The sequence below is a fragment of the Thermobia domestica genome, chromosome 16 (assembly GCF_964235325.1).
Source record: "Thermobia domestica chromosome 16, izTheDome1.hap1.1, whole genome shotgun sequence".
NCBI lineage: Eukaryota > Metazoa > Arthropoda > Insecta > Zygentoma > Lepismatidae > Thermobia > Thermobia domestica.
The window spans coordinates 66,781,783-66,807,098 of NC_137469.1; the positions used below are offsets into that span (position 1 = coordinate 66,781,783).

At 35.4% G+C, this 25,316-nt stretch overlaps 1 protein-coding gene across 5 annotated transcripts in view; it reads left to right on the forward strand.

Moving 5' to 3' along the window:
* Dhc98D (Dynein heavy chain at 89D) overlaps window positions 1-25,316 on the forward strand; it is a 608,487-nt gene that overhangs the window by 393,192 nt on the left and 189,979 nt on the right. For all 5 annotated transcript variants that reach the window (XM_081742517.1, XM_081742516.1, XM_081742518.1 and 2 more), the window contains exons 58-63: window positions 2,223-2,424; window positions 4,040-4,192; window positions 8,299-8,486; window positions 14,268-14,489; window positions 20,483-20,585; window positions 24,348-24,528. In XM_081742517.1, coding sequence (XP_081598643.1) covers window positions 2,223-2,424; window positions 4,040-4,192; window positions 8,299-8,486; window positions 14,268-14,489; window positions 20,483-20,585; window positions 24,348-24,528 — 1,049 coding nt within the window. The remainder of the gene's footprint in view (window positions 1-2,222; window positions 2,425-4,039; window positions 4,193-8,298; window positions 8,487-14,267; window positions 14,490-20,482; window positions 20,586-24,347; window positions 24,529-25,316) is intronic.

Consider the following 25,316-nt stretch of genomic DNA (forward strand, 5'->3'; position numbering starts at 1 on the left):
TTGTTAGCTCTCTTCGTAAACGGCAGTGAGTTCAGTTCAGTCTGCTGAAGAATTTATCTCCACAATATTCCCAAATTAATATCAAGAATTAAATAATACTAAACTGGAATTAGAAATCAGAAGCAAGGAAATCAGAAGCAGGAATCAGAAGCAAGGAAAATGCTAGAAAAAAAACTAAAACTGAAACACAATCCATTTTCTTGCATTCAATGAGAAGTTTTTATCAGAAAGTCACAGAATGTCTTTTCAAAATTATCATTGCACAATACTGTCGTTAAAAGACGTTTAAGTCACCATCACTTATATGAAACATGACATTCTACATCCATTACTTCACTGGAATGAGTGAAAGACACTACAAATGAACAACATCCTGTCTCTTTCTTTTCTTTTTTCTTCTTTCTTTTTTATTTAAAGATATTTCAAAGAACGATAAAGAATCCTCAGATGAGGGGGCAATACATGAAGTTGCTAATATGCCTCCAGAAAGAAGAAAATGAAAATGAAGTGAAATTTTTCAGTTTTACATCCACGATTAATCTTTGTAGGTTAAAGGAGACGCTGACGATAAAAATGAATGAAATGATGAAATGAAGAATGTGGAATGAAACGGGAGAGACTCGAGAAAACGCGTGCAAACTATATTTGTCCACCATAAAGTTCACTTGGTGCGAGGTGGGATCGAACCAGAGACCCCACACACAAGAGTTGAACGCTCTACCACTGAGCCACCACAGCCTCTCCAGAAAAAAAAAGTATCCAGGATTTATAAACTCTGGACAAACATAATAATTGATAAATTGTTCCAATTACGGAATCACCTCAAATTTATTTAAAAAGAGCGCAAGTATGTAAATATAAGCAGAAAGGATTATACTAGTGATCCTAATTGCTCCTACTTTTTGTCTAAAAATTCCTCTTTTTTTTTAACATTTAAAAGTCGTTTGAATCTCTGTGAGAATCATGGGCGCCCGAAGAAAATTTTCTAGAGGAGGGCCCTTCTCCCTGGTTGCTATATTATGTTTAGTGTTTTTACGTGTATTTACGTTTTCGTAAATATATATTACTAGCAGCGTTCACCCCGCTTCGCTGGGGTCACCCCGGAACGCAATAAACTTTGTTACTTAGATAATTTTTACTTTTTCGCTTTCAAGTGATATGATAAAAACCATAGAAGATTGGAGTAAATGTTAACATTATATCGCCTGTCATTTATGTTAACCCGCCGAGTGACACGGTCATGTGGGTTGCATATAAATACGGTTAGATTTAGCTATGATGAGCTAACAAAGGATTTGTACGTTATGGACACTTGAATGGTCAATTATCTCAAGACACTGGTAATTGAAAATTAAAGTGATATGATAAAAACCATCTAGGGTCCAAATCTTAATAACCCCCCAAAAATGAAAGAAATTGGTTCAGCCGTATTAGCGTGATGAGCTAACAAAGGATTTGTACGTTCTCTTTTATATATATAGATACATTTTCGTGAGCCAGAAGGGGAATGGGCTTGGGCTCCACCCTGCCCTCCCCTTCGGGCGCCCACGTTGAGAATCCATCCTCTTCTGTCTTTTCATGAAAGCGTGTGCTATTCAAGCAACATAATTTTTCAGACATAAAATAAATTGCCAAGTTAAAAATACATCTCTACTCTTTTTGTTTTAATCTTTTTTGAAATGTTCTTTAAGTATCGGAAGGGATGATATAACAATGTAGTCATATAAATATAAATTTAACATATTCTTTGAAGAAAAGTCTATTCTCAAAATGTTATACTACAAATTCAATTCAAGTACAGTTTTACATTTGAAGAATACAGGGGAAAAAGGAGGTATTTTTTTTTTTTTTTTTAATACACAATTGCTCTGTTTTCCATTGACTTACCTGTTTCTTTTCTTGTAGGCGGAATCTTTAGCAGTAAATTTCTTAGTGATTAACCTTCTTCTTACTGTGAGATTTAGTCCATGCAAACTACACCTTTCAGGCTACATAATTTTGCTGTTAACTCATTTTCGATCATTTCTCCTACCTCCTTTTTCGCCTGTGGTCTTCCATTTGTAAAAAAGAGAATAAGAAAAGGAAAAAAGGAATAATTCTCTCTTTCTGTCATTGTTTTTTCTTTTCTTTTTGAGTAAGAAAATATGTTTTTTGCATAAAAGATTCATTCATTCATTTGTGACAAGAGTAATTTTGTACCTCTTTCTTTTTTTGTCAAACAGATCTTTTACTACTCCTCCGCATGATGTGCAAGTGGTGTGTGAATGTGTCCTGATCATTAAAGAAGGTGCTACTCTCAAAGATGTATCTTGGAAGGGCGCTAAAGGAATGCTAAACAATCCAAACTTTTTAAAAGATTTGTTAGAGTTGAACATCGGAAATGTTACTGCAACACAAGTTAAAAATTGCAAACAACATTTACAGGTACTATTTTATTTGTTTTTTTTTTAATGTATGCAGTCGTTCACGGTTATTCTTATCCAAAAACAAGTAATAACGTTAATAGTTTCTTCATATATTCAGTGCTTCTATAGACACAGAAAATCAGGAACAGTCAAGAAGAGTCAATGGAAAGAAATCTGTGTTAGAGGTGTCAGAGAGAAATTTACGAAATTTGTCTTTTATGTATAAATACACTGAGAATAGGCTACACCAAGCAAGCTGCTAGAGCCTATCTATTTCAAATGTGCCCTCGGAAAATATGTGAAACATTCTTCGGCCTCACCCCCACCAACCTTTTACGGAGGAAACCTTTCCTTTGGTTTGGGGTGGCAAAACGTACCTTGCCTGTGTAGGGCAAATCGTACCTCGGCTGTGTTGCCAATTTGTCATTCAGTCGTGAATAATTCACTGTGGTAACGCTTCCGCATTCAACAACTGAAAGATCTCGGTCGGAGCAACTTGTCCGTCCTCTTTGAAGGGGGGTACGGAAAAAGACACATCGACAGCAGCGCCGGCGAGGGCACACTTGAAATATAAAGGTTTTAGTAGGAAAACGATGTTTATCAACGATCCGTTCTGCAAGTGTGACTTTACAGTCTGCAAATTGTCTTGCACCGAATGGGAAATTCGTTCGTTATCAAGTGTGAAGCCTTAAGTGCCGTTTCTTATTTGAAGACTCGTAAATAACATATATAAACAAACATTAATTAGTTTGTCGATGACATGTGCATGATGATAGTAAGATGCAAGTTAAATTAAACGAAATGGAATATTTTTAAAAAATAAAAATAAATTAAAACTATAAAAAATGAAGGCGAGTTGTAGTCTCCTGGTGGAGTAAACAAAAAGAAAGTTACAAAATAATAATGATAATAATTCTTAAAGAAATCTAAAGAAACCCTGTGCATATTTTGCCTTCTTTCACGAACCCCCAACGCGAAATGTTTGCAACAAAATTATTTTAAATATGAAAGGAGAGAAGAGGAAAGAGAAAAACGAATTCTGAATATGGAAGTGAATATTTACTTTGAACTTTGCTACTCTGCTAAATATCTTTATCAATGTGAGCAAATGAATGATTGTGGTCTTAAGGGCATTTCAGATCAATAGAACACTTCATTTTGGGACATTTTAAATTTCTTAGGCTTGCATTATTTCCAAATATTCGTACTGAGACGTTTCTTTTCTATAGGAAAGGCACATAGAGGGCTTTTCCTAGAACGTGTACCATGGTGAGGTTTCTGGAAACGAAACAATCTGAATGCGGAGAGGTTTTAACTTTGAAACCACAGTCACATTTTCAGTGTAACCTTATTGTTGTTTCATTAGCACTATGAATATAAGAATTCTATTTCCGTTATAATGCCCGATTTTCGTTATTGACTTATATGTTAATTGACAAAAAAAAAAAAAAAAAAAAAAAAAAAGCACTATACAATAAATAAACGTGTCTAGAAATTTTGTTTATGTACTGAATTAATCATTAAAAGAGTAAATTAAATTTTGTAGCTTTGTGTTTTCACTTGGTCATCTAAGTAACTATTTAAATTTAAAACGAAATAGTAATTTAATTATGCGATATGTTTTCCTTTTACAGAACGGAAAGAACTTGGAAAACATGGTGAACGTGAGCAAGGCCGGATATGGCTTGTATAAGTATTTATTAGCAACTCTGGGCTATTATGTTGTGTATAAAGAAGTCAAGCCGAAACAAGATCGTGTGGCAGATCTCGAGAGAGATCTGGAGGCGGTAAGATACATTTATTTGTAAGCTTATTTTATTTTGTCGTTTCTCAAACTATATAGCTTTAAGAAATAATACAATATAAGCAGAGCTCTCTCATGTTTATAAACAAGAGTTTTCTGATATTTAAGAAAGCACAAATCTCCCTCTTATCGTAATTTCGGGTGATGTAGGGAAGGTAAAACTTAACTCAGCCACTAGGAGTGGGGGGACAATCCAGCCCAACTGGTTCCAGTCCCAAGCCTGGGAAAATGAAGGAGGTTTGACGTCAAGAAGGGCATCCGATCACAAAAGCTACGCCAAACCATTATGATGGTTCCTCCAAATAAAGCCTCGGAAAACCTTAGGATGTACTCTGTAGATGATATGCAGAGGCTTCTCCCGACTCCTATGAGAAATGGGCGAAGGCTACCAAGTCGAGGACGGGCTCGGTTAAAGAATGTAGTTTACATGAAGGTAAGAGTAGGAACGCAATGTTGGTCCGATGAATGGGTGAGGAAGAGAAATCGCAGACCTGATGGAAAGAAGAATTTTGGGGGTCCTGTGATGCAAGAAACAGGATGGAAAGGTAATAAGATAAGAGGGATAGAAGGTGGCTATAAGTTGCTTGTATAGGGAGCAAACCGACAGGGAAGAAACGGTATGGGTATTCTTCTTCTTAGTAATCTGAAAGATAATGTGTTAAGTGTGAATAGAAGAAGAGACAGATCGATGAGTACTAAGATATGCAGGGATGAAATTATCAATGTAGTATGCGCATGTGCTCTGCAATAGACTTCGAGGAAGAAGAAAAGACAGAAATCTAGAAGGATTTGGACCACGGACTTCGCAGTAATCCGATAGAGGAAAGGGTAATTGTGGGGACGACTTGAATGAGGATATCGGTATAAGCAGGGAAGGGATTGAGAAAATACACGGCGGCTGGGGTGTGGGAAAAAAAAGTGATAGACTTTGCGACGGCATTCGATTTGGCGATTTGCAATACGTATTTTCAAAAGAGGAAGGAGCGTATTTTGTCTTAGTGATTCTGCAGCATAGAATGACGAACACAGATGGAAAGTTCGCAAGTAGATACAATAGAAAGCCGCGAAATAGGGAGACGAAAATCAGCTGTGGAGACAGAAAGAGGAGAGAGTAAGGGAATCGTTCAAAGAATGTAGGATTGTAGAAGGAGTAAACTTGCAAGAAGAAGATGTGCAAAATGATGGAGCGTAAACAGTAGGATTATCCTAATGTCCACAGAGATGTCTTTGGGTAGAACTTCAGGAAAGAGCCCCCATGCAGGAAAAGAGATGTGGTAGTGCAACGAGGAAGCTATTAACGCAAAGATTGAATAGGATGCTTTGGGATAGAAGAGGATAAATATAGCTTCAAGGCCGCTAATAAAGCAGCAAAGAGGATAGTAGCCAGAGCAAAATCGGAAGCCTGGAATGAAATATATGACGAGCTTGAAACACCAGGTGAAGTGAGGAAGCTGTAAAAGTTAGCAAAAGCTAGAGACAAGACAACAAAGGATATTAAATATATTCGGCAAATGAAAGATGACCAAAGATTGGTGCTTACCGATGAAGAAATAATAATAATAATAATAAGAATAAGAAGAAGAAGAAGAAGAGTGTAGTGATGAGAGAATTGGAGGAGAGAATTCATTTAATGAAAAGAACAAAATGACCATATAGTCAACATTAAAAGCATAAAGGATAGATTTCTAGCGCTTCCAGTTTTAGTAGAATAGTATGGGTGGAGATGGTAACCTTCCTTGAGACGTTGAATCGATTCCAAAGAACTGCTTGTTGTTACCTTTTACAGTTTTTGTTCTGTGGCGATCAACGTAGGAACCGGAAACAGTTGATTTCTACCACTTCTGAATTGAGTAGAGAGTTAATGGATGAGATGGGAACTTACTCTTGAGACTTTGAATCGATTACAAAAAAAACTGCTCGATATCTCGTACCGCTTTTATTCTGATACCTCTCGACAGACGGGAGACATAGCTGTACTATAAGACTTCCGACACTTATGCATAGCATAGTTTGGAAGTCTAAAATAATTTCAACTGTGAATCACTTTACATTGAAGACTGACACTACGAGACGAACTTTTTCAACAAACTTTAAATGTCTCATCTCAGGCTTGTGGCGTTGTTCCTTGCTGAGACATGTTGGCATTCAGAGAAATGATCGTGCCAATAAAGTAGCTAAGAACACCGCAGTTGCAGGTGTTGCACTGGTGCACTCTCTCCCATACTGCAATATCAGTAGGTATTTCCTCAAGCGGATGTGTTCTCATTGGCAAGCGGATTGGTACCAGACCAACGAAAATGAGCTCCATTCTGTTAAATTATTTTAGGCAATTGACAGCCGTCATTGTGGACTAATCATCGAAATGAAGTGAATCTGGGGCGCTTACAAATCGGAATTCTCATCTCATCCATTCCTATTTATTCCTTGGCTGTAACTGTCATATTGCGAAGAATGTGTCGTCCCACCGAGTATTCGGTACATTCTCGTAGAAATAGTCTCCGTGACAAATAGCTTTGGCATTGATGTCTCCGGAAACGGATCAATCAATTAATCAGAATTGACAGAATTGAGTGTGAATTTTGGAAAAACTTCAGACAAGGAGGCGGGATTCGATACTAGAATCTTCTGATTGTGAAACGACGCTACTGTTATCTTTTCCTCTTAGACACTATCTACAACAAGTGGTTATCATTCATGTATAATCTCATTAGTCTTAACAACTTGAAAACTAAGCCCGTCAAGATTTATAGGAACCATGATTGGTTACATTTTTAGCAGGTACGTGATTCTCGCCACAGAATGGAGGAAGTTCGATTGAAAATCTCAAACAGCTTTTGGTTACAGATAAATTCTCCATTTCACAACTTAGCGTTACCAATGTAAAACAGACTATTTACACACGTTTCGTACAATTTAAAATGTTTCATTTCACTTCACTTGACTTATATGAAACTGGTGTAAATAGTAACATCGTAGTTTGTTTTTATGTTGGTACCATACTGATCCACAAATTTTAACAACTTATTGCTAATTTTAGTGTTTTCTGTTGAAAGAGAACAAAGTTGTATTATTATTATTATTATTATTATTATTATTATTATTATTATTATTATTATTATTATTATTATTATTATTATTGTTATTATTAAGTATTCTGCCTTTTGGCAGGTCCTGGGACTAATGAGATTCCTTTCTTCTTTTTAATTTTCAGTTTGGGTCTGGAAGTGTTTCTTTCATGCTTCTCGATTTTCAGCTTCCTCTTTTAACTCCCAATATTTTCTTCTAGTTTTCAAATCATCGATCACTTGTGTTCTTCTTCTTCCTATTCCTCGCTTTCCTTCCATCTTTCCTTGTATGGCGATATGAAGAAGACAATTTCTTCGCAAGGTGTGACCAATCCAATTGACCCTTCTACGAAGGATGGTGGCTAGAAGGAACCTCTTCTCTCCTATCCGTTTTAAAACATCTTCGTTGTTACTCTTTCTGTCAATTTTATCTTCTCCATCTTCCTCCAACATCACATTTCGTAGCTCTCTAAATATTTATTCTGTAACTTCCGTAACGTAAAATTCTCTGAACCATAAAAACCAATAATCCATATATATATATATATATATATATATATATATATATATACATATATATATATATATATATATATATATATATATATATCACTTGACCAATATCTTCCTTAGTTCAATATTAAGGCTGCTAGTTAAGAGTGACGTTTTCTTGTCGAATGTTGCTTTGGCTATGACAATCTCGACCTGAACTCTTTGGTGCAATACGCGTCTTTCGCCAAAATACTTTCCAGATATTTGAAATGAAAATTGTATAACATTTTAAAATATTTGTGAAGCCGAAGCTCTTTATTAGTATGTAGCGATCGAAGGCAACAGGATTGGTTTCCGAATATAACGATCCTTCTAGGCCTCCCAAGGCACATAATAGCTGATTATTAGTTAATCTTAACAAAATGTGGTGTTAAATCAAAACAGAATTTTTATTTAAATTTTCTTAATGCTATCTCGCCTAAGAGAAGTAACTTTCTTTTTTCTCTCAGCATTGTCTCTTTTCGTTTAGTAGGCTTTCAAGTTCTTAGCGAAACTGCAAGCTGAAGTAGAGAAGCTAGAAAACATGTTGAAGGAACTTAGTATAAAGCTGTATGATGCCAAATTGGAACAGGAAAAGCTACAGGAGGAAACGGATATCATGATGCGTCGGTTGGTTGCTGCCGATAAGTTAATCAATGGATTGAGCTCAGAAAACGACAGGTAGAAACAACTTTGTATTTCATGTAAACATCATATGCTTTAAAAAAATTCTTTAAATGTGCGAATTGAACTCCGGGCCTTCTTATATCAGACTAGCTGAACTGCCTGTTCTTCGCATGGTAAGAATAGATTTATGGAAAATGTTACAGGTACATTTGAATGCCCTTCTGTCCCTTAGGATACGCATTTCAATCAAAGTGAAATGATAAAAACTCAGGTCGACTTAAGTGTTAAGTTCAAAAATTAATTTCAAAAGGTTCAGCAGTTTTCCATAATGATAAAACAGACAACATTATACTGTGGATATATACACAAAATCTGCTTCTAAAGGGAGAAGGAAAAGAAGATATTTTCTGTGTATAGGGGGTGGGCGGTGGCTCAGTGGTAGAGCGTTCACCTCCGGTGCTTGGGGATCCCTGGTTCGATTCCAGCTCGCGCCGTGTGGACTTTGTGGTGGAGAAACACCGTGCTCGTGGGTTTTCTCGGGGTTCTCCCGTTTCCTCCCACTTTCTTCATTCCACCATTTCATTCTTTTCTCATAATCACCGTCTCCTTTAGCCTAACCAGCATATTCGTGGTACGTAAAACTCAGATTTCATATATATATGATACCTTCTTTTCCTTCTCTCCTTAGAAGCGGAATTTTCAGAAACGCTGGGGCAGGTGTCGAATTATTTTTATTAAAGAGCTTATATACCGAGTTTCATCTTCTAATCTCGCAGGGCTTCTAACATTCTATTTTTGGTATATGTTTTGAGCAACCCTCTCTCCCTCCCTTAGGATACGCTCCTTCCGCTCTTTGATCAAAGTGACATGATAGAAACCCAGTTCAAGGTAGACGCTAATCATGTTCAGTAATTCATTTCAGACGGTCCAGCTGTTTTCTTGTGATGATGAGACAAAAGATCCATTTCATTTTTATAATATACAGGGTGACCGCGTGACTATGTTACAAAATGTAAGGGATGATTCCTGACACGGAAACAAGAAAAAAAGTTCAAATAAACTTTTGTCCAACGTACATAATTTCGGAGCTACAAGGTGCCGAAAGCGTGGGAAAATGACATTCAAAGCTCTATAGCTCGACTGTGGTGAATGATAGACCTAATGCGGCATGGTCACGTCAAAGACACCGAAGCTGCTGTATTCAAAAATGCTTAGGTCGAGATCGTGCAATTCGTGCACAAGGGATTCCCCCAAAGGAGCGTAGGGATTCCCGAATATTATGTCAAGAAAAATGGGTCGAAAAGGATACTGCTAGCAATAATGCGTCTATACTAAGTCGATATCTCGCACAAGCACAAAATGGCGAACAGTTTTATACGTGCCATGTGTGGTTACATAACACGCACTAAATAAGAGTGGGAAACATGAAAGGAAATGTGAATAATTTGATACAAATGGTAAATACATGATATTACGCTGTCCTATCATTGAACAGACGCTTTTAATAAAAGGTAATAGCCATGAAACGTACTAAAATGTTGTAAAAGGATCACACTATTAAAGTCTTTCTTCCATGTAGTTTTGTCATTGAAAGCAAGTAAAACTAAGAGGAAAAACCGGGGGATATGGGTGCTTTCTTCCAGGCAGAAATCTTATTTATTTGATGATACGAGCCGAGGATACTTTTTACGAGAGGGGAATTTTTCCGCCATCCCATGTTAATTTGACCGCTGCCAGAAAACAACAGTAAAATATCCGTAAAATATCCTTAGCGTAAAATATCCGTAAAATGTGCGTTACCCGAACATTGAAAAAGAACAAGGAAAAACAATTTATCAGGACGTTTGTTATAGTCGCTGCTTCCGCTGTTTTGCAGGACTGATTCCGAGATTTTGTCTAGAATGCTTAACATGTCGTCATATTGTTTTCGTCGTCATATAGAAGATATTTTGTTTTCACAGACGGTGTTATCATCTGAAGTACGCCACAGTTTGCAGGTTCGATCACAAGCATTTGTTCTTCCTTCTGTCGTAGAAAACAATCGAAGGTAAGGAAACTATAAGACAACCCTACTAGAAGTCGTTGTGGAAGGTGGAAGGTCATTCTTCATGTGGTTTGTTCGTAGCGTACGAGTTCCTTAGTGCAGTTTGTGCTTTGCTTGTTCGAATGTGAGATCAAATGGAGTATTCGATAGCAGAACTTGCGGACTTGATATTTGTATACGGTCAAGCAAATGGCAACAGTCGAGAAGCTGATAGGTCATATCGACTGAAGTATCCACAAAGAAGACATCCAGCCCATACTATGTTTGCCAGACTTTTTCAACGCTTACGAGACACGGGGAATTTACAATCTTAATACTACGACCAAGGAAGACGAAGAACCACAAGGACTCCGGACTTCGAAGAACAAATGCTTGATCGTTTCGCCCAAGACCCAACAGTAAGTACCCGGAAAGTAGCACGTGAAAGGGGAGTAGCACAAGATACTGTTTGGAAAGTAGTACGCGAGCAACAGTTACACCCCTATCTTCCGCAGAAGGTTCAGGCCTTACGTCCAACTGACTTTCAACCTCGCGTTCGGTTTTGTGAGTGGTTTCTCCAACGCTCTGTAATTGATCCGCAGTTTGCTTTCTACGTGCTTTTCACCGACGAAGCTTGTTTTACGAAAGACGGGATATTTAATAGTCACAATAGTAATGTATGGGCAGACGAAAATCCTTATGCAATTGTGGAAAGGGGCCACCAAGACCGATTCGCCATAAATATGTGGGCGGGTATTATCAGTGATCAGATAATAGATCCATATTTACTACCACCACGATTATCTGCACCAGTGTATACGAGATTCCTGCGAGACGTACTTCCAGAGTTATTAGAGGATGTCCCTCTCGGTGTTCGTCAACGGATGTGGTTTTAATATGATGGCGCCCCAGCCCACTTTTCAGGTAGTGCTCGAGAGTATTTGAATCAAACGTTTCGTGACAGATGGATTGGAAGAGGCGGTCCTTGTAATTGGCCTGCACGTTCCCCAGATTTGAATCCACTTGATTTTTTTTCTTTTGGGGTCTCTCAAAACACTTGTCTATGAAACGCCTATAGACAACGCAGAATAACTATTAGCACGAATACTCGCTGCCTGTGATACTTTAAGAACAGATCCTGGGTTGTTACAGCGGATGCGTCAGAACTTACTGCGACGCTGTAACGCCTATGTTGAAGTAAAGGGACGTCATGTCCATCACCTATTGTAGGCTAATTGGGAGATTTGTCTCGTTTACTGGTAATTGATGATGTTCTTGGCTGCATTCAATCCTGCTGTAAAATGTTGATTGAAGACATTTTTCCCATTCTTGTGACTTTTGTTTTTAGGAAACAACCTCTTTTGCATTATGGTTGTTTCGCTCAGTTTTGTTTATTTGTTTTCAATGACAAAACTACATGGAAGAAAGACTTTAATAGTGTGATAGTTTTACAACATTTTAGTACGTTTCATGACTATTACCTTTTATTAAAAGCGTCTGTTCAATGATAGGACAGCGTAATATCATGTATTTACCATTTGTACCAAATTATTCACATTTTCCTTTCATGTTTCCCACTCTTATTTAGTGCGTGTTATGCAACCACACATGGAACATATAAAACTGTTCGCCATTTTGTGCTTGTGCGAAATATCGACTTAGTACAGACGCATTATTGCTAGCAGTATCCTTTTCGACCCATCTTTCTTGACATATTATTCGGGAATCCCTACGCTCCTTTGGGGGAATCCCTTGTGCACGAATTGCACGATCTCGACCTAAGCATTTTTGAATACAGCAGCTTCGGTGTCTTTGACGTGACCATGCCGCATTAGCTCTATCATTCACCATAGTCGAGCTATAGAGCTTTGAATGTCATTTTCTCACGCTTTCGGCACCTTGTAGCTCCGAATTTATGTACGTTGGACAAAAGTTTATTTGAACTTTTTTCTTGTTTCCGTGTCAGGAATCATCCCTTACATTTTGTAACATAGTCACGCGGTCACCCTGTATATCTATCAAATGTTATGCGGTGATGATATTTTGCGAATTCTACTTCTCCTGCATCATCCGTATTGAATTCGCATAAATGAATTGTCACTCACTGTATACCATATTTTGTACTTGTACGTCCAGTAGTATAAAAGAAACATCTAATAATGAAAAATGTTTTATGTCCTTTGCTAATGAAAAATGTTTTATGTCCTTTAATCCCTACTGAGTGACCTTAACAAAATACCGTCTTACACATACTCACAATTTAGGATTTAAAGAAACTAGTTCTACATTGCAAGTTCCTAGACCCAACATTTTCGGAGATCTGGTGAAGGGTGAGAAAACTCTAAAATTCCTTTCCTCCTCCGCTAAGAAGGTAGAATTTAGAAAAATCCTATCTTACCCAAAATCTAGAATTTAAGGAAGGTTAGTGTATAATTCAATAGGTGTACTCTCATATAGATATAAAATATCGAAAAAAAATTCGCACGTAACATTACTTACACGAATATATTGTTTTTCAAAAGCTTCTGGTGTCAAATTTTGTCTAATCTTCGAATTTGTTCACATTAAAATACTGTCATTTTTAGTTCGTATCCTGAGTCCTTTGTTTGACCATAAACATAAGAATATTAAAAGATGTTGTGGAAAGATTTGCAAGAAATTAAACAATTACGTACACAGTAGAATGTTCAGTTTAAATAGCCAGTGTTCAGAGTTAATTATGAGCCGTTTGAAGACCAATCTTATCAGTGAACTCAGAAAGAGCTATCTGCTCTCTGTATCTTGGAGTTAAGTTCAAGAAAACATGTTAAACATCTAATTTTCACTGACAGCTGTCAACATTGTCCAAACTTTTTCGTAGTCTCGACAATGATAAATTGCCATCGAAAATTGTACGTTTAACATGTTTGATTTTAACTACCATAGATACAAGGATATTAAAAGATATTCTGGAAAGGCTTTCAAGAATTATTATAGAGTAGAATGTTCAGTTTAGGTGGCCAGTGTACAGAGTTTAGGTGGCAAGTGAGACTTAAAACACAGAAGAGCAAGGAAAGCATATTCTGAGTTAGTTGCTGTTGAACTTAGTTTAACATTAGCAGCATAAGAATAAAGTTTTTTTTTTCTTTCTTTTCTAAATTGCAGAGTAATAAAGTAGTAATAAAACCTTATGGAAAGTTACATATTTTGCGGAAGTAAGTCCGTTAACAGGCTTTATTTTATTTGGAAAATGTAACTCGTTGAAATTTATGTCTAGTAGAATACTCATATTTCAAAGACTTCCAAAGGATTACCTATAATTCTTAATCAGATTCTGAGTCACCGTTTCTCACTTTTATTTGCAAGATTGAAATAGTTAATATACTCTGAGGTTCTTTTTAGATTTTTCCTGACATGTGTTTCTACTATTATTACTAATAATAATAATTTATGTATTTTGTAGTTAGATATTTCATATTTTATTTATTCTTTTAGTCTCTTCACAACCTCTGTTTTAATTTTCATAGTCTTTTTTATTAACTTTAATTTGTAGATTTTGTATTAGAACTACACTTTTTTAGTTTATTTATTTTGAATTTTTAATATGCAATATGTGTCGGCCATTGGCCTTATCATGATGGAGACAAAGAACCTTGCTGCTGACGTCCGTATTAAACCCTAACAATCAATCATAGTTACTGATATGATTGTTTGTATATATATATATATATATATATATATATATATATATATATATATTAAATACATCGTTAATTTTAAGTAATCAATCAATCAGTTTTATGTTTAGTTGACATATAAAATGTACTTTCTAGATGGCAGGTAGACTTGGCGAATTTATATCAACAGCAAACTGAGCTTGTTGGGAACTGTCTTCTTTGTGCAAGTTTTCTGAGTTACACAGGAGCATTTAGTTATGAGTTCCGCAAGGAAATGGTCTATCAAGATTGGCACGGTGATCTTAGCGAGAAGGAGATTCCTTTAGCTGATCCGTTTCGACTCGAGGATTTTCTCACAGATGATGTAGAAGTTAGCACGTAAGTAACTGTACAATGTTATCGATTGTAAAAATTGCAGAGAGAGTTTGTAGATTTATATCTCTAACCATGCTACATTGCTGGGCAGAAAAATACACCGTGAACAGAGAATATATAGTAACTATCTAAAAAAGTGGTGAAATTATACATCTTACCATCCAACACTGATGAACAAACGAAATTACATTGCTGTGTAATAGATTTCAACACTTCATTATAAATAGAGACTGGATATTAGGCAAAATTCCTATTTCTTAATATTAAAAATATGATAAAATTGATCATGCTGAACTTATTTGAGGTATCTTTGCTTTAATTGAAACAAAATTTTATTTTGCCTATTTAATTCTATATAGCCTGTTTTATTGTTCGAATGGCAAAATCTGCCTATTCTTTGTATTTTCTTCAAAAAATGAAATGAAATATTTAAGTTTTACGTTCCGCAGTTATGTCGGCTAGGCTAAAAGAGATGGTGAAGATGAGAAATGAATGAAATGGTGGAATGAGTTGAGTTGATTTTAGTTTAGCGTCCCTTTCAGCAGCGAGGCTATATGAGACGTGGACCTACTGATTAACGTGGAATCCGAACCACATGAGCTCCCGCCGGGAATCGAACCCGGGACTCCCACGCCAAAGGCGCGTACGCTAACCGCTTAGCCACGGAGGAGCTCGAAATGGTGGAATGAAGAAAATGGTAGGAAACGGGAGAACCCTGAGAAAACACATGCACACGGTGTTTGTCCACCACAAAGTTCACTTGGCTCGAGCTGGGATCGAACTAGGGACCCCATGCACCATAGGTGAACACTTTACCACTGAGCCACCGCGGCCCCCTTGTGTTTTGTTCAAATCAGGACTTCATGATAGTAGTTGTGTGTTTAGATTTCTTAGCAGAAAGGTTTCTATCAGTTCCAGGAAATTTAAAAATAAGAGATATTAGCTTATAATCAGGTCAATATCAGTAAATGAAAAGAGCATAGCCGCGAGAAATGGCATTGTTCATTACCATTTCTTCTTTATTTGGCACAGCATTGCATTCCACAGATCCACCAAAAAATAGCTTAAGTTCTTGAAGACCTCATAAGTTTATACATATGATCTGAACCCCAGAAAAAAACTTTTTCTCGTTTCAAAATACTAAAGGAAGCAATATTTCTGAAAGGAAAATTGCGCAAAAAGATATTCCGTTACATAAGATGTTGAGACCTCTGAACATCTGTTTCAAAGGATAAGAAAAAATCATGTGAATCAAAACCCTCACTGATTACTTCATACATTCTTTCTTATCGACAGTTTCAATTTTCTGCAGATTTGTGTAAAAGAATTATAGAAACTGGTATTCCCTTTGTGAAAATTAGAAAATATCCCCCTAAGATGTTTCCTGTAAAAGTACACAGATAAAGAAATACCTATTAAGTCAACATTGCATAAAAATTACGTAGACAGGTGTTACTCGGGAGTATTGAAAGAATTAGGAACGAAGTGCGTGACAAAAAACTGAGTTCCCATCGACGAGAAATCCAACGCGGTGGGGAGGTTCCTTGGTAATGTAATTGGTACAATGGAACGTGATCAAAAGGTTTTTTTCTTTACTTTACTTTACTTTACTTTCTTGCATGTGAGCAACTACAAAAAACAAATAGTACAACAATTTTTTTCCACCTGTTAACTTCCGCATTAAACTTGACCTAATGGTATAAAACATTAAGATGTTCTTTTGTTTGTGACATGCAATGCCGTACATGATAAAAGCAGCAGCTGCTCTTAAATCCGTTTTCCAGCTATGATTCACATAACTTACCTGGCACATGTCTTCCATCAAATTGGAAGAAATTCATGCTTTATTTCCCGAAGTGGGCGATATCCCACACCAAGAAAATGTGTCTTACAGCTCCGTCCCGAATTCAGTTGTTTAAAGAAATCGCTTCTGAACTTGTTTTACCTCCACAGCCAATAATAACGAGGTACTTGGATATCTATTGCTATATATTACGACCAACTTTCAGAAGTTAGCGGATGTAGTTAATTCTCTATCTGAAGAGGATGTATCGTCAATTCGATAACACAATGACTCTTGTGCGAAACGACTTAGATTTCATCGCCACCCATTATTCAGCTTTATCAGACACAATAATAATTCTGGAAGAAAGGAATGGAACACTCACAAATCCTCTAGAACATTTTCATTCTGTAGTGGACAACATTCGAGCTGTACCAGGTGCTAAGGGTCTGGTTGTTCGTGAGAAACGTGAGCGAGTTATTAGGGCTAATAAAGAATTGGGGCAAATTAAAGGCAATTGAACAAGTACTGCAAGGTGAAATTGTTCAAAGTGAAATTGATACCAATGTCCTTGTGTGCTTTAAGTATACTCCCATTACGTCTGTGGAAATAGAAAGATAATTTTCAATTTAGAAAATATGTTTCCCGATCAAAAACAAATTTATCAACTGAGAATTAGAAAAAACAACTTATTTTTATATTCAATCGCACCAGACTGACAAAGTGTATTAAATTAAATTAAAATACAATCAATAATTCATCTGTTTGCTCGAAAGCGAAACAACTTGTTCTTGTATGTGGTAGTGTGTGAGTGCTAGCAAACTCATCACGTCGCATGGCACCCATCGTTTTGGTACAGAAGTATCAAACCAGAAACGTTTCTTCTAGTAACAAAAGCACGTACAAATACCTCGTTATTATCAATGACAAAAGTTGCATTCTGAAGAATTTTTTAAACTTTCACAGAACCATTATAATGCTTCTGTTAATATTACTCAAAACCTTCTTGAATGGTGCAGATATACTATATGGTTGTCATCTTGAGACTATAAACAGTACTAATGTTCTGTTTGTGAATAACATGATACTTTTAATAGATTTTGGCTTATCTTAAATATCACATCTAATAATTTATTCTTTATTTCTTCACACGCAAATTGTCATAACATTTAGCAGCACCTTGAGTGTATCATAATCAAAAGATCTGGATACGCTTCTGATGGTAGTTCACGCTTGTGTATGGTTGAGTAAGCTCAAGTTTTTAGAGACAGGTAGCGTAATTGACTTGCCGCGGAGTGGACAACCAGGTGTGGCTTAAGAAGTGATATATTGTAAGAAGGGAATGCAATTTAACTAGGAAAAATTAAAATGAACCTACTTCAATTACTGGTTCAGATTTAAATGGTTTTTTCATTAATAAAATAAATGAAATAGTAAAGGAGATTAAGTCAAAAACTCCTAGTAGTAGTTTTTATAATTACGTGAGTTCTATTCCTCAACCATCTTGTACTTTTAGCTCAAAATTAGTAACTGTTGAGGACGTCGAAAAAGCAATTTTGAATCTGAAAAATAGTAGTACCTGTGATGTACGTATATGTTCTATTATACTTAAAAGTGACATACATTTTATTGTTAAACCTTTAACACACGTTGTCAACAGTTGCATATTAGAGTCGATATTTCCTAACATGTTAAAATATGTTAAAGTAGGACAATAATTCAGAATGTGACAACTATAGACTTATATCTATAATCCCGGTTGTACCCAAACTTGTCGAAATATTGCTCAATGATCAAACAGTTAAATATTTTGAGAGTCACTCATTGTTTAGTAGCTCCCAATTTGGATATAGAGAAGGATTAGGTACAACTAAAGCAACAACTTCCTTAGTTAAAGATCTTCTAGACAGCTTAGAAAGAAAATATTTTACTTAAGTTAGATTTTATGACTTATCTAAAGCGTTCGATACCGTATCTCGTAAGATTATTTTAAGTAAATTAAAATACTTTGGTTTTCAAGTGACGCGTTAAACCTTATTTAATCATATTTATTAGACAGATATCAAAGAGTACAATTTCATAATTCGGACTTCAAGTTCTTGCAAGTGGATTCTGGGGTACGACAGGGATCAGTTCTGGGTCCCATTTTATACCTATATCAATGGCCTTTCCCAAAGTGGCTACTATTCCCACTAAAGGCTATCTTTTCGCTGATGACTTTGGAGTCTGTGTAAGTTCTAAATCAGTTGTCGAAAGAGAATTAACCCAAGATATAACAGCTGTAGTTGAGGACTGGTGTACTATGTTTAAACATGAGTAAAATACAAGATCGTAATGTTACATATAACAATCTAGATTACACAGAAAAAGATTCTAAAGTTAATTTTTGGGATTTGAACTTGATTCAATTAAACTGGTACAGTCACATTGAGATCACGGCAGCTAATGTAACAAAGGGTATATACATGTTGAGAAAATTAAGAAGTTGCGTTAGTTTGAAAATCTTAAGAATTGTTTACTTTGCCCAAATCCACAGCTTCCTATCATATGGTACTATTCTTTGGGATGGATCTAGTAACACTCATAAGCTTTTAGAACTGCAAAAGAAGGCTATCAGATTGTTATGTAATCTTCCTTCTCGCAGTCACTGCAAATCTAACTTTAAGCTACTCAAAATAATGACTCTAACTGCTATTTTTGTTTTTTAATGTTTAGTGTATGTAAAACAGAACAAAGATAACTACCCTGAACATTCCTGGTATCATTCATATAACAATAGAAACAGAAATAATATAATGACATTGTATTACAATTATACCAAAACACAAAAGAGTTTTATTGGCACGTCCGCAAAATTATTCAACTCTCTCCCTAAAGCACTGAGAGATGCCGAAGTGGGTACTTTTAAAAGTAAACTTAAATCACTCTTATTAGATAATCCAATATATGATATAGAATAGTTCTACGAAAGTACAAAGCAGTTAAAGTAAAAAATAACATAGCATTGAAGAAATATGAGAAAAATGAATTGATATGTGTAGTAGTCATCTATTGTATTGTGTTGAAATCGTTATTCTGTGTATTGTATTGGAATTACAATCGAGAATTTATATATATTACAATATGTATTGCAGTTATATCTAGGTGTAGGACCACACTCCATTATTTTAATTTCTGATCGTTTTGTAAATATTCTGTAAATATCTTCTTATTCTTCTCCTTTCTTTTTTTTCTTTTCTTTTCTTTTCTTTTCTTTTTTTTCTTTTTCTTTCTTTTTTTTTTTTTTTGAAATATTCTGTTCCCATTTTTGACTTTTTGTAAATATTCTGTATGCATTTTAATCTGTAACTTTAAGATTTGACGATTGTAATGCTTTGGATGTCCTCTGAAGTTTCTGCAATAAAGACGATATGAATATAAATATACAACGTGCAAGGGGCATTTCAGCGCAGCCCTCAGAAATTGGTCCGTCGTGCTTCACGCGAATTGCATGTCCCGAGATTTACAATTTATAAGGTCCTTTACAAGCGGTTCAGTTGCATCCCTACAAAGTGCAAATTACGCAAGCATTGGAGCCAATTGACTTTCCTCAGCGGGCTGACTCTGCTCGCATTCTGGCCTTAATCAACGAAAACAATCAGTACCTGCAAGTGGTCATGTTCTCAAACGAAGCCACGTTCCACGTGTCTGGATATGTGTTTACGAAATCCCTGTTCCAGATATTGTCATATTTCGTACTCGAATTACCAACGCTATCCAACAGATTGATGCTGATACGCTGCAGCGTGTGTGGATGGAGGTTGAATATCGTCTCGACGTCCTGAGGGCAACTAACGGGGCACGAGTGGAAGTGTTCTAATTGTGAATAAAATTTGGAGGTTTGTAGAACACGTTGCAAAAAACCGCATGTCTGTATCTGCTATAGTTTAGGAGCTGTGTTTCATTCTAATGGTTCCAGTACTTGTGGACACACACACACACACACATATTATATATATATATATATTGGGGGGACATTTTTTGACATTCAAATAGTGAATATTTATGACTAATCCATTATTTTATGCCCCAAACATCCGTGAACGTGAAACGGACGGACGTAGTGGACATAAAATGTATATCATTGAGATTTTTGTAGAAAAAGTAATTTTCATTATTGGTTTTTGCTTCGTTCAACTGCTAATGTCATTAAATAACTATTTCTCTTTTTTAGTTGGAATTCGGAGGGGTTACCACCAGATGAACTCTCCGTTCAGAACGGTATATTGACTATGAGAGCGAGTCGATTTCCTTTGTGTATTGACCCACAACAACAGGTTTGTATTCTATCTAGTAAATGAAAATTATCTTGAAAATAATACGTACATATTGAATACTTAGAGATAAATAATAATAATAATAATAATAATAATAATAATAATAATAATAATAATAATAATAATAATAATAATAATAATAATAATAATAATAATAATAATAATAATAAATTATTATCCAGTGTATAGCACTATGATGTAATCGGTATTGCATGCGTTTTTTTCTCTTGGCGCACTAGTGACTGTATGCTGTAGTGTCAATAAATAAATTATTATTATTATTATTATTATTATTATTATATGGTTTTAACCTAAAAACGCATAGGATGACATCGAAAGAGAACAGTGAAACGGTAAGGGTAATTTTTCTCCTCAGATACAAGGTGAAGTTTACACACACAGGGTTAATTGATCTAAATCACGATTTAAATGGATGATTTTTTTAATGATTAAATAAAATGATCAATAATTAAATAAAATTTATTTTGCTTAAAACTGAAATAAAATGCAATATTTCTGCCCATTCTTGGACACTAACCGAATGCCAGTCTGAAATTAACGTCTTAATTCGTACTATATGATGATAGGATATTAATAATGCAAGTTTAAACAAAGTATTTAATTTTTTAGATTAAAGTTAATGAGTCAGGAATTTTTGACAATGTACTTAATTTCATCATTTCGTATTGTATATGAGACTTGATAACATAGCTTGAATCCATTCAACATTCAGTACTCGCAATTTTTAGTTCAGAATATTAAATATGGTGGTAATATAGGTCATAGCCTTTTTGTCGTAATTGAAACGTCTACATACAGGGTGCGGAAGAAGTCCCGGAACGGTCCAATATCTCGTGAAATATACAGATCATCATCATCATCATCAACAACAACAACAACAACAACAACAAAACGTTAAATAATTTTGAAAAAGCTATCCAATGATACCAGACGCAACCCTCTATCCCTACTAATTGAAGACTGTTCCATCACGGATAGCGCTTGAATCGACATACAAAAAAAAAAAAAAAAAAAAAAAAGTACCAAAACGTTACGAAAATGTGAAATATCAGTCCCGTACTTTGTGGCCGTACAGTTAGCGTACTAGACTGCGGAGTTAGTGGTTATGAGTTCGATTCCCGCGTAGACTACCAAAATAATGAATTCATACATTTAAAATTCGATGAAAATAATGTATTTGTTCATAATTTATTATTGAACCCTAACCCTAATAACCATATTACTAAGAACCACTTCACTCACCTTAGAATGGTGGGTTGCTTTCTACCAGAAGTCGCATCCGAGACCCGGAGTCTCGCGCGTTAGCCACTAGACGAAGGGAGCACTAGAAATAGCATTATTTGATACCAACTTATTGAGTAAATAGTACAAAAGTTGATAGGATTATTTATTGATCCTGGGCACCGAAAGAAGGATGTAAGCTAGCCTTAAACGTTTCAATGCCAATTATGAATAAAACAAAATAGGGCAAAATCTTATCTACTGTTGCCAACGAACAATAAAAGTGCACTACATGTATTTCGGACTTACTACATGTAACATGCACTACATGGAACCTATGTCCACAAAACTGTTAAAAACACACGTATAAAAAATGCGTTATAAAACAAGAACAGAAAAATAACTAAAATTATTGAATTTAATTGCATGAAAAAACAAAAAAGCTACTTGACGCATGCAGACTTCCATGACTATACTAAACGCAATGTTAACTTGAGAGCTTTATCACAAGCGCATTACTACATATTGGCGCGCGAACCTTTTCACGGGAAGCCATTGTGCGTGTGTGTTTTGGTTTGCACCGTCTGCTTGGTTGGTTCTCAATCGCCAGTTATTTCGATTGGCTCTGCTCTGGATCTCAGTTGATATGCGCGGAGCGGTGATTTCTCGTCCATTTCCTGCCGCTAACGAAAAATATGTTTCTTGGCCTACATGTTTTTAATAATTCATGAAGACACGACAACAGGAATAAATGTATTGGAAATTCGCACGTGATGTATTTGCAATCCTCAAAATTAAAACCCGAGAGCATGAACACTATTTTGCTTATTCATTTATTTCTTTTTATTTTATTTTATTTATTTTTTGTAACGCACGCGCAGACGTTATTTGGCAGAGCTAGGCACATAGCCAGGATTTCGTGAAGTGGGGGGGGGGGGGGTCCGTGACATGAAATACTGGGATCATCACACCAGGGGCTCGATCATTCTAAACTATTTTACTGGAACATATATTGGTTCGTTTAGCAAGGATTTCGTAACCGGGGGGAAAGGGGGGGGGGGGGAGCATGATATGAAATTCTGAAGTCTCAGGAGCTTGATCAATGTAGATTACTTTACTATCAACATATATTGGTTTGTTAGGACAATAAAATGAGGATATGTTGGTAAGTATTTTAATAAGAAACTATGAAGAAATCTCGAGTAATAAAAGAATAAAAAAGTATTGAAAAAGATTTTACAATATTTACGTTCCTTTCTTTGTTCATTTAAATATAACAATTTTCCTTTCATTATGATCTCAACTATTATGAAAAGTACATATTCACTATTATAAAAAGTACATACTCAATAATGTCTTGTAAAATATTTTACAATATCTGCGTTCCTTTTTCTGTTGAATCAAATGTTAATAGAATTCCTTTCCCATATAAATTTTTGATTTTATTATTCCGTCAGCTACTGTCGGTTCCAAATGACAGGTTAAAGGAACAGTTGAAAGTTGTTTTTGAAATAACATGTTTGATTCTGCAAGGATGCGATGACGAAAAATTATGATAAAAAATTCCACGCTGTTACTCAGCGGCACTATGCTATCGGAAGCTTGAAATCTCCCTGACTAGTAGCAGAAATTCTGAGAATTCTGTAAGTTTTCTAGAAATTTCAAATTCCCTGACTCTTCCAGGATATCTCACTCACCTCGCCACCATGTACTGCAAGTAATACAAATATCTTCATAAGAAAGAGTAACTAAAGGATTCCTGATTTTTAACGCTGATCCTTCTTTTTCTCATTTCATTTTGTTTCATCCTTCCTTAATTTTTTCATTTCTTGTCTTGAAGGGGGGGAGGGGTCCGGACCCCTCCCCCTTGGCTACGTGCCTGGCCCAGAGCAGTGTTACCATCTGCACAAAAATTGCAGACGTTACACGTAAGCCCCATTCTTTCTTTTGTTTCATTTACTAGCAGGCAAAGAAGTTTCTTGCGGGGTAGCTACTCTACTTAATTTATATATAAAAATATTAAGCCATTTTCTATCCACTTTGGACGATTTGCAACATTGATCAATCAACTAATTTTACTGGTTTTCTGTTTTTGATATAAAATTTTTAAAGTTTTATTTATAATTTTGCAACACTTGGAAGAGACTCGCATCTTGGCTGCCGGCTTTTCACTCGTTTCTTTCCTTCTCTCTTTCCGATTCTGAATCGAGAGGTCATTTTCATAACCCGTTACTAATAAATCTAGTACCTTTTATATTTAAATAGTATTGACGTTTTTATAGACTTACATTTAATTAGCTCTTTGAATTGATCTCCTAAGTAATGTTTTTCGTGTGTAACGTGAAGATCTGTGTAACGTACACGGAGTGGCTCGAATTCCAGCTGCGTATCTTGGCTGTCAGGATAAGGTCGCGTCGACTGTAGAGTGTTATTCTGTAGTATATTCAAAGCATTTCGCTAAGAAAAAAAAATGTTCGCTGTAAGATATGATACAAATAAACCAATATTATTTATTTATAGGCTTTAAATTGGATCAAGAAGAAAGAGGAGAAAAACAACCTAAAAATCGTTACATTCAATGATTCTGATTTCTTAAAACATCTGGAAATGTCTATTAAGTACGGTTTTCCTGTTTTGTTTCGTGATGTTGATGAATTTATTGACCCAGTTGTGGACAATGTTATGGAGAAAAATATAAAAAGTAAGTAATATTGCCTTTTTTTTTTCTGAAACAAATTTCCTTGCATATTAACTGGATATTGTCCGTTTTGAGATATTTGAAAGCAGTTACAGCATCTGCTTGAAAAGTGAATAATGCTCATAGAAAACACAATACAAAGTAATCATTATTATAAACTGTCACCCTTTCTGAGTAAAAACACATAAATCTCTGGAAACATAAGGTGATGTGTAAATCTGAATTGTAGACTATCCATCGTGAAATAATAAGAGTATGCCTAGGTATTTACTAGTGAACGCTATAAGGATACATATTACATACATAAATAAACATACCAACCTCTTGTATCCTGGTAAAAATTTGAGTTTAGTTATTTCGATCGTCGTTGGAATCTTTTTCCATACACATCGCCTAATTAGAATGACTTTCTTGAAAAATCGTCTTAGAGTGAAGTAATCATTGAAGAATTGGAAAAAAAAAATGAATCATAAAAAAAATGGTTGAGGTGTATATCAAATTTTTTCCCAAAGGATGATAAAGATTTTAGCGAGGATTGAAATAATCTAAACTCAAAATTTCAACAGAATGCATACGTACTACTTCTTATTCATAATAGGGTATAGTTTAATTTTGGTTTCATGTTTCAGCTTTGTCTATCTAGTGAATAATATACAAGTTATAAAATAATTTTCTTAGTGGTAAATAGCATAATGGGTTTCATTAAATACTATAGTCAGTCAATCAACAACACAGTAGACTTCGTTAGATCAACTATCCATGTTGTTGATTTATGCCAGCAGTAGAAATAG